The sequence below is a fragment of the Oncorhynchus mykiss genome, chromosome 8 (assembly GCF_013265735.2).
Source record: "Oncorhynchus mykiss isolate Arlee chromosome 8, USDA_OmykA_1.1, whole genome shotgun sequence".
NCBI classification, from domain to species: domain Eukaryota; kingdom Metazoa; phylum Chordata; class Actinopteri; order Salmoniformes; family Salmonidae; genus Oncorhynchus; species Oncorhynchus mykiss.
In genome coordinates this window covers 53,054,127-53,068,923 of record NC_048572.1, presented here as the reverse complement: position 1 = coordinate 53,068,923, position 14,797 = coordinate 53,054,127, and the positions used below count along the sequence as shown (strand labels likewise).

General features: G+C 44.2%; 2 protein-coding genes and 1 non-coding gene across 3 annotated transcripts; 1 reads left to right on the top strand and 2 right to left on the bottom strand.

Moving 5' to 3' along the window:
• The first annotated feature begins 1,137 nt into the window (after positions 1 to 1,137).
• Positions 1,138 to 9,278, top strand: dipk1aa (divergent protein kinase domain 1Aa). Its single transcript, XM_021612915.2, has 5 exons — positions 1,138 to 1,502; positions 5,700 to 5,834; positions 6,123 to 6,230; positions 6,560 to 6,736; positions 6,922 to 9,278. Exons 1-5 carry the CDS (start codon positions 1,449 to 1,451, stop codon positions 7,732 to 7,734), a joined length of 1,287 nt encoding a protein of 428 aa, XP_021468590.1. The 5' UTR covers positions 1,138 to 1,448; the 3' UTR covers positions 7,735 to 9,278.
• Positions 9,279 to 9,357: 79 nt separating this feature from the next.
• rpl5a (ribosomal protein L5a) lies at positions 9,358 to 14,387 on the bottom strand. Its single transcript, XM_036985652.1, has 8 exons — positions 14,136 to 14,387; positions 12,909 to 12,978; positions 11,849 to 11,964; positions 11,612 to 11,746; positions 10,858 to 11,060; positions 10,333 to 10,510; positions 9,925 to 10,013; positions 9,358 to 9,654 (listed from the first exon to the last, which is right to left on the bottom strand). Exons 1-8 carry the CDS (start codon positions 14,136 to 14,138, stop codon positions 9,552 to 9,554), a joined length of 897 nt encoding a protein of 298 aa, XP_036841547.1. The 5' UTR covers positions 14,139 to 14,387; the 3' UTR covers positions 9,358 to 9,551.
• Positions 10,692 to 10,815, bottom strand: LOC118965683. The gene has a single exon (XR_005053061.1). It is a non-coding gene; the product is annotated as a small nucleolar RNA SNORA26 (small nucleolar RNA).
• Positions 14,388 to 14,797: the final 410 nt, after the last annotated feature.

Here is a 14,797-nt window from a genome sequence, read left to right as displayed (position 1 = left end):
CTCACCGTTCAGCATCATAGTGCCCTCCAAGCTCATCACTAAGCTAAGGACCCTGGGACTGATCACCGCCCTCAGAAACTGTTTCAAGTTTTAATGTCGTGCACAAGTACAGTGAAATGTCTTCCTGATGGGCCGCCCCCAGGTGGCCAGGGTAGGCAACAACACGCTTAGTCCCCTCCTGTACTGCCTATTCACACACAACTGCGTGGCCGTGCACAACTCCAAAACCATTATTAAGTTTGCCGACGACATGACAGTGGTGGGCCTGATTACAGACGACGATGGTGGACCACACACACACCGACACAGTCATGAAGAGAGCACAAACAACACATCTTCTCCCCCTCAGGAGGCTGAAAAGATTTGGCATGGGCCCTCAGATCCTCAAAAAGTTATACAGTTGCACCATTGAGAGCATCTTTGACTGGCTTCATCACCGCTTGTTATGGCAACTGCTTGGCATCTGATCACAAGGCGCTAGCTGCGCTACAGAGGATAGCGCGTACAGCCCAGTGCATCATTGGGGGCTGAGCTCCCTGCCATCCAGGACCTCAATACCAGGCGGTGTCAGAGGAAGGCCTGTGAATAATTACATTTTATTTTTGTTGTTTATTGTTTTATTCACACCATAATTTATTTTGAAAGTTTACACACACACACACACATACTCATATGTTGAAAGCTGTTGTGTAGACTGTATTTAAAGAAATACACAAATGCATGTTATTGGAATTACTCGGTTGAGTCTGCAAAACTTAGAAAAGTTCTCTCTACAAGCCAATATGTATCCCATGTACAGGCTATTACAGGATAGGTATGGCACAGTTCTCCCTCCAAAACTACACATATTTGAGACCCTACTGAGTATTTTCCACCCCTTCGCTGAGAACGGTAGAAAAGTTCTCTCTGCAGCCCAATATTCTCAACATACCAGTGTCAACGATAGTGTTTTGTCATTGTTGGTTAAAAATAAAAAATTCAACCATATTTTGTATTTGTTTTCATAAATTACTAATTACCTTTCCTTGCTGGCCATTGATTAAAATGCAATATCTTTTGAATGAGTTATCCACATTGCAATATTTTGAAATGTGTGGTTTTATTTTGAAGGTTTTCTCATGATCATATGAGCGTGACGTCATCCGTTGTGCTGCTGGCAGAATACTGGTCAGCTGCACGAGCTAGACAGCAGCGCTGACAGACCCGTGAACTGCGTAAAGGAGCCGGTCTTTGGTTCTACACAAATGGAGAACTAAGAATAATTGGGTACCGGGAGATGTTCGGTGTTAGAATATATTTTGTAAAATCTAGAATGCGCTTCGAACGCTTTGGAAATTGAAAATTGTGTAGCCTACGAACACGGACAGTCTCTTCATGAGCTCCAGCTTCACTCCATTTATTTGGATTCTCTTTCGCAGTTCCACGTATTGAGATGGTCTATTTTTGTGATGGCGAGAGGTCTGTTTCCACGGGCCTGGATAAAGAAATCATTCTTTTTCCAGGTAAACAGTGCTATTCTAACGCGTTTTACACATTTTATATTGACAGAGCTTGCATTCAATAAGATTGACATCGTGTGGTTCCTGTCATTGATTGTTGTAACTAGTGTATGCATTTTGTCGTGCAGACTCTTACAATTCTGACGGGACAAAAATGTTCATTTAACAGTAGCCTACACCAGCAGTTCATGGAGGTAGAAAACATTTGGCTGCGATGCATATTCTTGCATGCTGAAATTGTTGACGCTACCATGAGGTGCGTCAATTTGGTTTGGAGAAATAGTCTGCCTACCCCTAAGAACTGACAGAAATAAATTAGGCCTATTATTATGTTATGGGACTAGGCTACACTTTATTACATATAGCTTAATACACTCTTATTGAATGTACTCTAATTCATTTGGGCTACCACCTTTGTCCTTGCCTGAGGCCACCAGTGGAATATGTGATTCTGCAGCTGCAACAGTTTGTTTATCCAGTGCCGCGGCAGGAATGATCTGCTGTGCTGGATAATAAGGCTGAAACAAGAGTATTTTGGGGGGGGGGGGGGGTCATCAACAAAACTGAACAAAAATACAAACGCAACATGCAACAGTTTAAAATATTTTGCTGAGTTACAGTTCATAGAAGGAAATCAGTCAATTGAAATACATTCATTAGGCCCTAATCTACCGATTTCACATGACTGGGAATAAAGTAATGCATCTGTTGGTCACGGATGCCTTAGAAAATAGGTAGGGGCGTGAATCAGAAAACTAGTCCGTATCTGGTGTGACCACCATTTGCCTCATGCAGCGCGACACATCTCCTTCGCATAGAGTTGATTAGGCTGTTGATTGTGGCTTGGGGAATGTTGTCCCACTCTTGAATGGCTGTGCGAAGTTGCTGGATATTGGCGTGAACTGAAACACGCTGTCGTACACGTCGATCCATAGCATCCCAAACATCCTCAATGGGTGTCATGTCTGGTGAGTATGTAGGCCATGGAAGAACTGGGACATTTTCAGCTTCCAGGAATTGTGTACAGATCCTTGCGACATGGGGCATTATCATGCTAAAACATGAGGTAATGGCGTTGGATGAATGGCATGGTAATGGACCTCAGGATCTCTTCACGGTGTCTCTGTGCATATAAATTGTCATCGATACAATTAAATTGTGTTCGTTATCCGTATCCGTTATCCGGTTTTGAGGCCAGTTTGACATACTGCCAAATTCTCTAAAACAACGTGGCAGAGAAATTAACATTAAATTCTCTGGTGGACATTCCTACAGTCAGTATGCCAATTGCACACACCCTTAAAACTTGAGACATCTGTGGTATTGTGTTGTGACAAAACTGCACATTTTAGAGTGACCTTTTATTGTCCCCAGCACAAGCTTAACCTGTGTAATGATCATGCTGTTAATCAGCTTCTTGATATGCCACACCTGTCAGGTGGGATAGATTATCTTGGCAAAGGAGAAATTCTCACTAACAGGGTTGTAAACAAATTTGTGGAACATTTTGAGAGAAATGAGCTTTTTGTGCATATGGAACATTTATGGGATCTTTTATTTCAGTTTACATTTTTGTTTAGTGTAGATTCAGCCTTTTTCTTACGCAGATGGTCGGGGAGCCGGAACGTAGAAGCCAAAATGGATATAATATCTGTCTAAAACGTAGTAATTTCAAACCTTGCTTACAATTGTATACTATCACGTCTCTCTATTATGCGTTGGAATACTTGTACAGATTTACAAAATTAAATCACTTGGAGCTGATTTCCTGGTGTTTTTAGTCATTTATGTCCAACAATGATTTAAAAAAAATATATGTATGTATGGGGGAACCTAGCCCTATACCATAAGAGGCTTAGTGGGAAGAGGGCGAGACGGACCATATACACTAATGTGCAGAACACGCGCTGTGAGTGTGTCTGTCTGTTTAGGGTTGGATAAAATGTAAAAAATAATATTTAGCTTGGATGTGACAGAGTTGCTTGTTCACTCTGGCCAGTGATGCACAGCCTATTACTATGGTTCCCAATCCATCACTATGGTAATGTTGACATTGCTCTCAATGTCTGACATGCTTGCTTTGCTTATTATTCTAATTTGTTTTAATTTAACCTCTATTTAACTAGGCAAGTCGGTTAAGAACAAATTCTTATTTACAATGACTACCCGCCAAACCCAGACGACGCTGGGCCAATTGTGCGCCACCCTATGGGACTCCCAATCACAGCCGGTTGTGATACAGCCTGGAATTGAACCAGGGTGTCTGTAGTGATGCTTCTAGCACTGAGATGCAGTGCCTTAGACTGCTGCGCCACATGGGAGCCCAAAGTTTTTGTTAAATATGTAAGACTTATATAATATGTAACTTATTCAAACCACAGAATACATTTTAGAGGACTTTCTTTTGCAGTATGTTGAGGGCATTCAATAGCACAGTATTTAGGGCTTGGAATTGCCAGGGACATCATGATACGATATAACCATACTTAGGTGCTGACAGGATATGTATTGCAATTCTCACGATTCTATATGTGTTGCGATTCAGTACTGTGATTTTATTGCGATTCAATGTTCCAAACATATTGCTCACCATATGACTACTACAAAGAGACGAGAGAGCCTGAGAAAACAAGTTTTGATTAGTCATGGAAATAAAAGTTCTGAAAACAAATTGGCTCCCTTTTTTAAAAAAGAAAATGGAGAACTAGCTAAGAAGGGAAAATACTGGCATTTGGTGCAAACATACAGGCAACTAGTGCAAAAATAATATTCCAATATTGTCAAAATAATATCCCAATATGTAACTGTTTCGATCCCCCCCCCCCCCCCCCCCCCCCCCCATCTCTAACTGTATTCTGTTCCCATGTTTTGCTGTATTCAGTGACATGAAATACTCTGAACATTGCAGATAGAACTAGAACAAGTAGAGAAGACATGATTACATTTGCAGATAGAAATAGAACATGTAGAGCAGATATGATTAAATCGCTCCATATGATTTTGTTTGTTCTTTCTGACAGGCAATCCTATCTGTTTTACACAACATTTCAATCCGAACGTTCTTTAACATTACATCCTCCCGAAGAGATGTTGCTGTTAGAACAGTACTTTACTGCTCACTGTAGAATGAGGCCTGGCTTGTGACTCAACCAACAGTGACTTGGTCCTACCTCTGGAGGCCCCTCTCTCTCTAACCCCTTTAAGCTTATTCTTCTCATCCCTAAACAACACCGCTCTAAGCTCCAGGCTTGATCATAGAGTCCTGATTAGAAACACTTAGAGAAAATCAAAGGTGATTTGTCCCTTCCCCCTCACAAGTATCTTATTGGTCACAGTTTACCTCCCAGACATACTCTGATTCTGTTTTAATATCCACACATAGTATGATGCAATTTATTGGCGGGGAAGTCCATCTCTGATCCCTGGCATCAATCTCTGATTAGGCATGCATTCTATTCTAGGTAGTATGCTAGTGTGGACATTGGAACGTAAGCGTCACGGGCCGTTCGTTATCTTGTCATGTGATATGAGGCCTGTGACACAGCCTATAGCCTAGGTCTGTAACTCAGTTGATTTAGAACCATGTCTGGAGTCTTGTTACATTAAGACCAAACCAACACTTAACCCCAGAACTCTTGTTTAGTCTCAACGGGTCAATGTTGGACCACTGTGGTTGCGATCAATAGCTTGATTATGTGAACCCCACTGTCACTGTGGAAACTACAGTACCACTGGTTGTCTGTTGATGGTCACATGACTGTGTTGATTAGGAAGCGCTAATTAGTATACCGCCATTGACCAGGCTGGCCTCATTTTTGACTCTCATGGCACAATAGGGTTTTGTTCTCTCTCTCTCCATTTGTTTGTAGATGCATGTGAATGTGTACCGTTAAAAGTCCAGAATCCTAACTGAATACCTCACCTCATGCCATTAATGAAAAAGCCGCCGTTTCAGATACAGTGAAAACGCTTACTGACAACTGCACTTTAGAATTAGATGGAGTGATGTTTTACTGTGTAGGGCGGGGGGACTCGGCACACTATTTTACAACACGATGTGGTAGACTGAACATGGTGGTTAAACATTGTGCACTTAATGCTCTACTCATTGATGCATTGGTGCATGCTTATGCATTTTTAAAGGGAAGGCGAAGAATAAAGTAACCAACTAACCCGGTGTGCTCTGTTTGACCCCTGTAGGCTCGCATCTCCTTTGTGCGGGTGAAATACCTGTTCCTCACCTGGCTGACGGTGTTTGTCGGGGGCTGGGTGATCTATGTCCAGTATTCCAACTACACCGAGCTGTGCAGAGGACATGAGTGCAAGAACGCCATAGTGAGTACGGACACATCGGTCATATCCATGATCCACTTTGTTTTTGTTGTCTTTTACATATTTTCCTGTATTTATTGATAGACAGGAGGAGTGTTTTGAACAGGCAGTGGAGCCAGATTGGTATGACAACACTGTGGGGGGGGGGGGCAGCAATCTCATAGCATCTCACCCATCGTCACAAGTGGTCCGCCCTCTATAGATCTCACTTTGTAAAATCTGGTGTACTGTTGTAGAGTAAAGGCAATGGAGAGAGAGACTAACACCGACCCATGTCCACTGCTCCCCCAGTGTGACAAATACAGGAGAGGCATCATTGACGGCTCGGCCTGCAGCAGCCTTTGTGACAAAGACACCCTCTACCTGGGCAGGTGCCTCTCCACCAGCCCCAACAACCAGGTGTGGTAACAGACCGTGCACCCTACCTCTGAGCTGTTGTCTTGGTCTGTACCAAGTACAGGTCCAGATCAGTAAAAACCAACCTTAGATCAGTGCATCCTCCTAGGACCCGGACCTACAGCCCTAATGTTGACTCAAGAAGGCGCTTCAGCAAGTTCCTGTATGTGGCCAATGGTTTTATTGAAGGGCGTGGTGTCTTCAGTAGTTCAGTAGTTCAGCACCGTCAGTTCAGGATAATAATCCAGTACCATCAGTTCTTCTTATCGACTGTAGGTGTATAAATAATGTAATGCCACTCTCTGGTTGTCCCTCTTGCCTGGGGCTCTCAGGTGTACACAGGTGGCTGGGGTGACGTGGATGGGGTGATCCGCTGCCAGGTGGGGGAGGTGCTGCACTATGAGCTGGGAGAGGAGCCGGAGCCCCGGAGAGAGGCTGCAGTCTTCGACAAACCCACCCGCGGAACGTCTGTGGAGAAGTTCCGCGAGATGGTCTTCAATCACCTCAAGGTCTTGGAACTATTGCCGCTTTTGACTTCAGCATACCGTTTTAACATGAGTTTTTGTCTCTATCGAAGTCCTTTGATGCTTTGGTTATTTATTGCACCAACATTTTTACCAGAAATCTGCATAGTTTATAAAGGATACCAGCTAAACCTCTATGTCCTTCCTCCCACTTTCTCTCCCATCTCCAGTCAAAACTGGGCGAGCAAGCTAATCTGGCCAGCCTGGTGACCCAAATACTCAGCGTCGCCGACGGCAACAAGGACGGCCACGTCTCGCTCCCAGAGGCCCGTTCGGCCTGGGCTCTTCTCCAGTTGGACGAGGTGCTGCTGGGCCTGCTCCTCCAGGAACGGGGCCACACCCCTCGTCTGATGGGCTTCTGTGGAGACCTGTACGTGACCGAGAGGGTACCCTATGGCCCCCTTTACGGTGTCAGCCTCCCCTGGCCCCTGGAGGCCTGGGTCCCCAGTGGGGCCCGACGCAGTATGGACCAGTGGTTCACCCCCTCGTGGCCCCGCAAAGCCAAGATCTCCATGGGTCTCCTGGAGCTGGTGGAAGACATCTTCCACGGCAACTACGGCAGCTTCCTCATGTGCGACCTGAGCGCCGGCCACTTCGGCTACACGGACCGCCACGACCTCCGCCTCACCGACCCGCGGGCCATCGTCTCTGAGGACGCGTTCAGGCGAACCATGCGCGCGCTGCACTGCGAGAAGGACGACGACTGCTTGTTGGGGGCGGACTGCCGGACGTCGTGCGACGTGGCTCAGAAACGATGCAGGGAGGAGGTGACCCAGCCCAACCTAGCCAAGGCGTGCAGGGCTCTGAGGGACTACCTCCTGAGGGGAACACCGTCGGAGCTGAGGGAGGAGCTAGAGAGGCAGCTGTATGCCTGCATGGCCCTCAGGGGCTCAGCGGGCCAGATGGACATGGAACACTCGCTCATCCTGAACAACCTCAAAGCTCTGCTGTGGAGACAGATCTCTCATACTAAAGACTCATGATGCTCAAAGAATTAAGACGTAATTAACAAGTCTGCTACTGGCACAGTGGCTTGGTTAGAGGAGCCTTTGGGGAAATTATTTCTAAAAACTCAACCACTTTGGTGGATTGTTCATTCAAGACGTACTATATTGTTTTATCTACCACCCGTTTTTATGCTGCATAGCAGTTGTTTTGGCGGTGGAACTGCATTAGAGCTGTTAAATCCACAAGCGGCTCCTGGCATACCTATTTGAAAGGAAATTGCGGTGGAACTACCTTTTAGAAAGCTTTTTTCACAACTTTGTTTTGTAGTAAAACAGAGGAAAAGTGTTTCCAGTGACATCGGTGTGCATGGTGCAATTTTAACCAATTGTAAGTAGACATTGCCTACTAATTGGTTGTCATTGGAAATCTTCCTTTTTTAAATTACTAAGTAACAAATGTGCCATTTTCACATTTTGATGTTGGCGTGGTGCTGGAGATAAATATTTTTTCCTTTTAGATAAATTAAAACGTTGTACAACTTCAAACACTAATTTCAGTTGTAGTCTACACCTCGATTAGACGGATGAATGATTTTCAATTTGAGCATCATTTCTATATAGCCTACACTTTCTCGTTCTGAACTTAACACGAGTGGCTTCACGACAATCGAAAGCAGCCGCTCACCGATTTGACAGCTCCACCTCAGACACCGTCAAAACATTAGCTATGCGGGTGTCGGCTATCGCCGGTTAAAGCTTGATCCGGTTTAATCTAGGCATGAGTCGTTGGAAGAATGGACTACCACAATTCATATTCAGGATGCTGGGAAACTGTAGAGATATTTGCTGTTTATGAAGGAGCTCATGGAACATTTTGAAGCGATAGCATGAACTACACTTGCACATTACATGAAGACAACGTGACCAATATATCTGAGGAAAGCGTATATAAGTCTATGGCTTTGTCCCAATAATCTTTCCTGCCATGATTTGAAATGACCAGTATTACCAGTTAGTCCATACCTTGACTGATCCATTGCTTTTAGATTCATGGGAAGTAGTGGAACGAGGGTATACTTCAGGAGGTAAGATACTGGGACGCATCCCATGGAGTCATCCACTTTGCTGAACGTTTCACCACCCTTCCTCACCTGATGATTTGTATTGGCATATAGCAGTGCTGCATCAAAACTGGACTAATAATTAGTCTCTTCTACACCCTCTGATAAATGCCAGTTTGCATACCATGTACATTTCTCAAACATTTTCCACTATGTAGCATACTAGTGCCATATTCTGTACAAGCTAGAGATCATGCTGAAAACACCAGACTTGTTATCTTCCACTTAAGGAGGTAGTGTACATGAACTACATTTGACTTGCTGTTTCTACGTTCTTTCAAACTTAAAACAAGGTCACACTGTACATCTTTTAAAATGGAAACCCAGTCCGATGTGGATTCTGAAGGAGTTAAATGCAGCTGTGACCTTCAGTTCTGAGGGATGAATTGCAATGTAGATGTATGTTTACCTTGAAGTTTGAACCAGCATGATTTTGCACAATAAAAACCACATACCACTCACCATTGTGGTCTCAGTCGAGTTGAAAGTGGATTACCCTGACCGTCTGTGCGTGCAGTGAGTATGAAAAAAATATGCACAGACTAAAAAAGGTCCGTAAAGGATGTTAAAAACGGAATGTGTGGGAGAACCTGCTAAATCAACTCATTCAATCACACCAGAATTTCCCTCAAATATAAAAACTGCAGTATACAGGAAGCCGTGCTTCCGCAGGGAGCAAAGTGACGGTGAAACAAAGTCATTTGCAATACATTTATTAAGCCAGTGGTCCGTCTAACCATCCGCCGCCTCTGCTTCCTGTGCTCGTAGAAAGCTGGCCTTTTTCTGGGCAACGCGGTCCTTTCTCTGTGCCAATGAGAGTTTGGCGCGGTTCCACCTGCGACAAAAAAACAATACCCCCATTAACCATCAGCACAGCGAATGAGATTAAAGGCTGATTGCTCAATGTTGACGCTACCAGTGGAACTACAATATACAGTCGCTTCTCTCAGCCCCGTCTTGAAAGGACAATGGACATCAGCTGTTGCAAATGAAGGACCAACTACATTTTGCTCAGCATACTTCGTATCATCATAAAGAAGCACTACCCCAATGCACAATATGCAAATGTTCCCAAGTGTAAAGCCAGCAACTGTACCAAACCCACCTCTTCTTCTTGACGTCTTTTTTGGGTTTCTTTTCGTGGACTGGGTTCTCTCTAATGGCGGCGTGTGCTTTCTTGTACATCTGCTCTACCTGAAAGAACACATTGTTCAGGCGGAGGTAAGGTAAACAGTTCAGGACCAGGGTCCACAGAAAACCAACAAACAGCCCTTCAGCATTATCTGGTCATTCATCTCGCTTCTCTCAGCCCCGTCTTGAAAGAACAAAAAAACATCAGCCGTCGCAAACGAAGGACCAACTACAATTTGCTCAGAGATCTTGGAATCATCATCAAGAAGCAGCGAATTTAAATAAGAGTTGCCAAACCAACTGATACTCTCCCATTACAGGATCTGGAGTACAGGCTTTTCCATCACTGTCTGATTCAGTGGGCTGTGTAAAACGGCCTTACTGTGTCTGGCGTGACGCCGTTCTTTATGAAGCGGGAGAACTGTTTCTTGTAGGTGTCTTCGTCCTCCTCCATCAGGTAGCTCATGTAGTCCGACACGTTCATGCCCATGATGTGTTTGCGATGCATCTCTGCGTTGAACTCTTTGCTCTCCATGTCATAGCCTGGGAAACGTTTTGTGCTGAGGGGCGAGAGGGGTACCACACCGATTACTTTGGTCGATTTAGTGTACAGCGACTTTGAATAGTCATAAAAAAACATTTTCCATAATCACATTTTAAAATGACAACGTCTTATTGCAGAATTGATAGTCTAGTTTTGGGCAAACATTTTCCCGATGAAATGCAAGAGACGTGGACACATTTTGTATCTCCCGACAGGATCCGCAGTGAGGTGTTCAGCCTTCACTACAGGTTTATGAGAGAACTATAATACTTTACCCCTCTGTGTTGGTCATATAGAACATTTCAAGTCCTAGATGGGCAAAAAAGGGGATCCATATTCAGCTTCAACCTGCACTCAACTAACCTGTGAGGAATTGAGAGGCCACCGTCGACGGCGCCCTTTAGTGCTCCGAACACTTTGTTGCCCGTCGACGTCCTGGCGAGCCCGGCGTCTAGAAAACACGTGAAGGCCCCCGGCTGGCCGTCTATACTCTCCACGTTGAACTCATCTCCCGTCACCTCCACTTGGCCCTCGTACACCTGGTCCAGACCAAACTTGTTCAGCAGCTGAGGAGCGAGAGAGAACAATGTTTCATTAGAGAAATGCACATGTATATCCTCAAATAGTAGCTTGCTATACTGAAATGAATTGCATTCAATGATAGACGGGAGGCCACACAACTGTAAAAGCAGGTAAAGAATATCCCCATACCAGCGTCACAGGTTTCCGCAAAAAAAAAGTATTACGAGAAAATGGATAAGCTTCAGAAAACTGTACATAGATCCGTCTTCCCTTTTCAGCATAATGATACTGGTACAGGATGCAGTGGTAGGTTTTAATTTTTAAAATCAATTAATTTGCCAGTGAAGATGAATGGCTACACAGGTGCCAACAATACCCTGACAAACAACTTTACTCGGGATGAAGTCATTCCAGTTTTATTACAGCGACGTCAACCAGCTTCCTCATGAAAACACGAGAACATTTGCGCAAGTGTGCACGCTTGCGTATGTGTATCTCTATGGGATTGCCACGGGTGTGTGCATGCAGCTATGCCTTCCTCTATGTGTATGAGCGTGAGGCGTGTGTATGCATACAGTATGCGTGTGTCCCTTACCCTGCGAGCCAGCAGTAGGCCTGTGCAGTAGGCTGCAGCATAGTTTGTCAGTCCCACTGTGATGCCGTACTTTGGCAGTTCATGGGAGTAGGCGGCACTGACAATCTGGTCACCCTCAATCTTGGCATAAGCAATCTGAAACAGAGATAGAAGTGGTGAGGGTCTGGATGCGGTAAAACATTATTTATCAAGATTCTTAGAGCTGGGCAGGGACAAAAGCCTGCACACTGCACTCACCTGACAGCAGATATCTCTGTTGGAGAACCTCACGATCATCCTGTACTTGGGAGTGTTGTACTTGTTCTTGTCTTGTATGACCAGGCGCTTACGGGCAAAGTAGTCAGTCTTCCCCTCTGTCAAAGACAATCACACCAAACACACAACTGGCTAGTATGCCAGAATTAGCCAATCACTTGACTGTTTATCTTCAGCACTTCTAGTAGTTCATTCATCTCGCTTCTCTCAGCCCCGTCTTGAAAGAACAAAAAAACATCAGCCGTCGCAAATGAAGGACCAACTACAATTTGCTCAGAGATCTTGGAATCATCATCAAGAAGCAGCAAATGTATCACATTCAGACAACTGGTTAGTACGCCAGCATTTGTCATACATTTTTTTTAAAATGTATTCTCCATTCTATTCAGTCAGTGGCTGCATTCCAAACACTTAACAGACACACCCTCTCCCCTCGGGGCAAGTGAATTTTAAATGGACCACCCTTGCCCGGAAATTAGTCGCCAGCCGATTGTGTTGAGCTACTGTTAGCTTATGGGTGCTTTATATGCACAACAGTCAATTTAATTAACTGTATAATTATTAATATACACCTACTGTATGACAGCTAACTAGCGTTAGCATGCCTAGCTGAAACTTTGAAGGAAAATGTTTCATTTCTACAATTTCCAAAAGCTAACCCAACAAAAACATTCACGAAACATGTTTGTGCATGAGTAGCCCAATTTCGAACTTATTTACTTTCGATTTTACTTACACTTGTATGTTGACTCCGTGTTGAGGTTTTACGTTTTGCCGGACTTTTATTAGCGGATGTACAATCATCGCAAATTGAATTATGGGGTGTTTCAGGCCCGAAGTGTACATAATTGTACACTTGCAAACTCCATTAAAAACTAGGACTGAGGGGCTTACATTGCAAACTTCCCTTGCTTGGCTAATCATTTGTACCAAAGACAAATAGGGTGTGTCTTTTATGAGTTTGAATCGCAGCCAGAAGTTGGCGAGAATATGATATATAAAAGGGTGCGTGACTGTGCAAGACATATCAAGAAAAATGTACCTCGCCTTCTCCTGAATTTCACCTGGTATCTCTTGAAGTAGGCCTTACTTTTAACGACTTTCACAAAGCCCTGTAGAGAGAAAGAGGTGAGACAGCTGCCACTGCAGACTTCTGGCGAATGGTTCAGGCGTGTCAGCTAACATGCAATACACATTTCTGCAGTCTGGGCCCCAAATAAAGTGCATAAGCACAATGAATATAATGTAGGCCAAACGCCACCGAGGATAATATGCCTGAGCTTCTCACAGAAACCACTTAATGTCACCCCCACCAACACTTTCCTGGTTGCCACTACTCTTGCTCAACAAAAAATGTAATCCGTCTCATCACAATTTGTCGTTTTACCCCAAGTTGGTCTACAATTGACCCGTTATATATTTAGCGCCACTCTCCGGTATGAAGTCACCGCAAATTGCAACGCATGCTGCCGCTAAGACTTCCGGTTTTAAAAATGGTACAGCTCGCGTGGATATTAGAAACGGAAAACGGGGATCCCCACCTTAACACGTCATTAAACATGCGATAGCAACGAATAGTTGTGCATTGACTGCTTTTACGAATACACGTTTCCATCCCTATGGTACTCATAACTTGAATGCGTCTCTAGAGTAATATTTATCTGAGAACACAACATGCCCACTAGGTAAAAATATAGACTATTCTACTATGGGGTAGTCTGGCTTTCTATTCATTATTACAAGTTTTCATTGCAGAGGAAAACTACATGTGGACTGTTGTAGCATATTCAAAGTGCACCTCGGCAGAAACTTTTCTTGTTCCATTTCTTTTTTGGTTGAGGGCAAAAGTAAACTAGCACGACTGTAGGCAGAAAACAACGCGAAGGCAAAAGTTGAAATATTTTAGTCCCGTTTACCGTGGAGGCTGACGGAATTCACCGCCAGGCTTAATGGCATTTACCATCGTGTTCTCGTTGAAAACAATGACATCTTTGCCGTCTACCTCGTACCATCTAAACACAGCATTTAGGCTGACATCGACAACAAACAGGTTTTTGTGCAATTGGAAATGTTGAGGTAGGCCTTTGAGCGCCATATCGCCACGCTGGAACCTAGCCTGCAGCTAACATACAGCAGACCGGCAAAAGTATGCTGCACAAATCCACCCTCATCCATTTCCAAAGAAACGTCTATCCGACATGACAATGCATATTACATGTATACGCGGAACATGTTTAAGATTGTCAACATATGATGACAAAATACTGACCATTTTTGAAAATTTTCCAACTTCACAGTTGAAAGTCTTCCCAAGTAGCTGCAGAGTTGGTCAAAAATGCTGACGTCGCAGACAGGATACCGCTTTCTATGAATAGAAATGGTAAAGCACGCCACCTACTGGATGGGAGGAAAATTGTATGAATATTATTTTATTCGTCGTAGTCTCGGGAAATCCCAGACTTTAGTGCATTCCAAACACTTTAAAAGAAACACCACATTCCCTCAATCCTCAAATTAAGTAGACACATCGGATGAGGTTTACATGGCAGGGCAAGGGAGGAAGGAATGGGTTTTAAATGGACCGCCCTTGCCCGAAAATTCGTCACTCGATCATCCCGCCCTGATGTGATAATAGTAAAAATGGTGGAGTTTGTTTTTGCATTTCCCGGTGCACCAGGTGAGTAAAACCTTCACTTAAGGGCCAAGGGAACGGTCTAAAATTGCAAACTCAGCTCAACCGGGGTACCGGGTCATGCAAAACGAATCCCACCAATATCAAAATCAACCCGATTCAGCCTGTCTCAATCGGAGGGGATTTACTTCGCCCAAAATCTGTCCGCGGGAGATAAACCCATTTTGTATGGCGGTCTATGAGAGTGTCGAATTATTTGATCGAATACACGTTTCGTAATGCTTAGGCTGTTACAAATG

Bases quoted from the DNA above. Each gene is read 5' to 3' on its own strand.
- rpl5a (XM_036985652.1), bottom strand. The intron at 10,511-10,857 runs GTTAGTTGAGTG...CTCGCCCCTCAG, and splicing joins GGCCTCTCAATTCCTCACAG to CACAAAACGTTTCCCAGGCT. The intron at 10,014-10,332 runs GTAAGGCCGTTT...GTGTTCTTTCAG, and splicing joins ACGGCGTCACGCCAGACACA to GTAGAGCAGATGTACAAGAA.
- dipk1aa (XM_021612915.2), top strand. From the start codon at position 1,449: ATGGCGAGAGGTCTGTTTCCACGGGCCTGGATAAAGAAATCATTCTTT. The intron at 1,503-5,699 runs GTAAACAGTGCT...TGACCCCTGTAG, and splicing joins AGAAATCATTCTTTTTCCAG to GCTCGCATCTCCTTTGTGCG. The intron at 6,737-6,921 runs GTCTTGGAACTA...TCCCATCTCCAG, and splicing joins TGGTCTTCAATCACCTCAAG to TCAAAACTGGGCGAGCAAGC.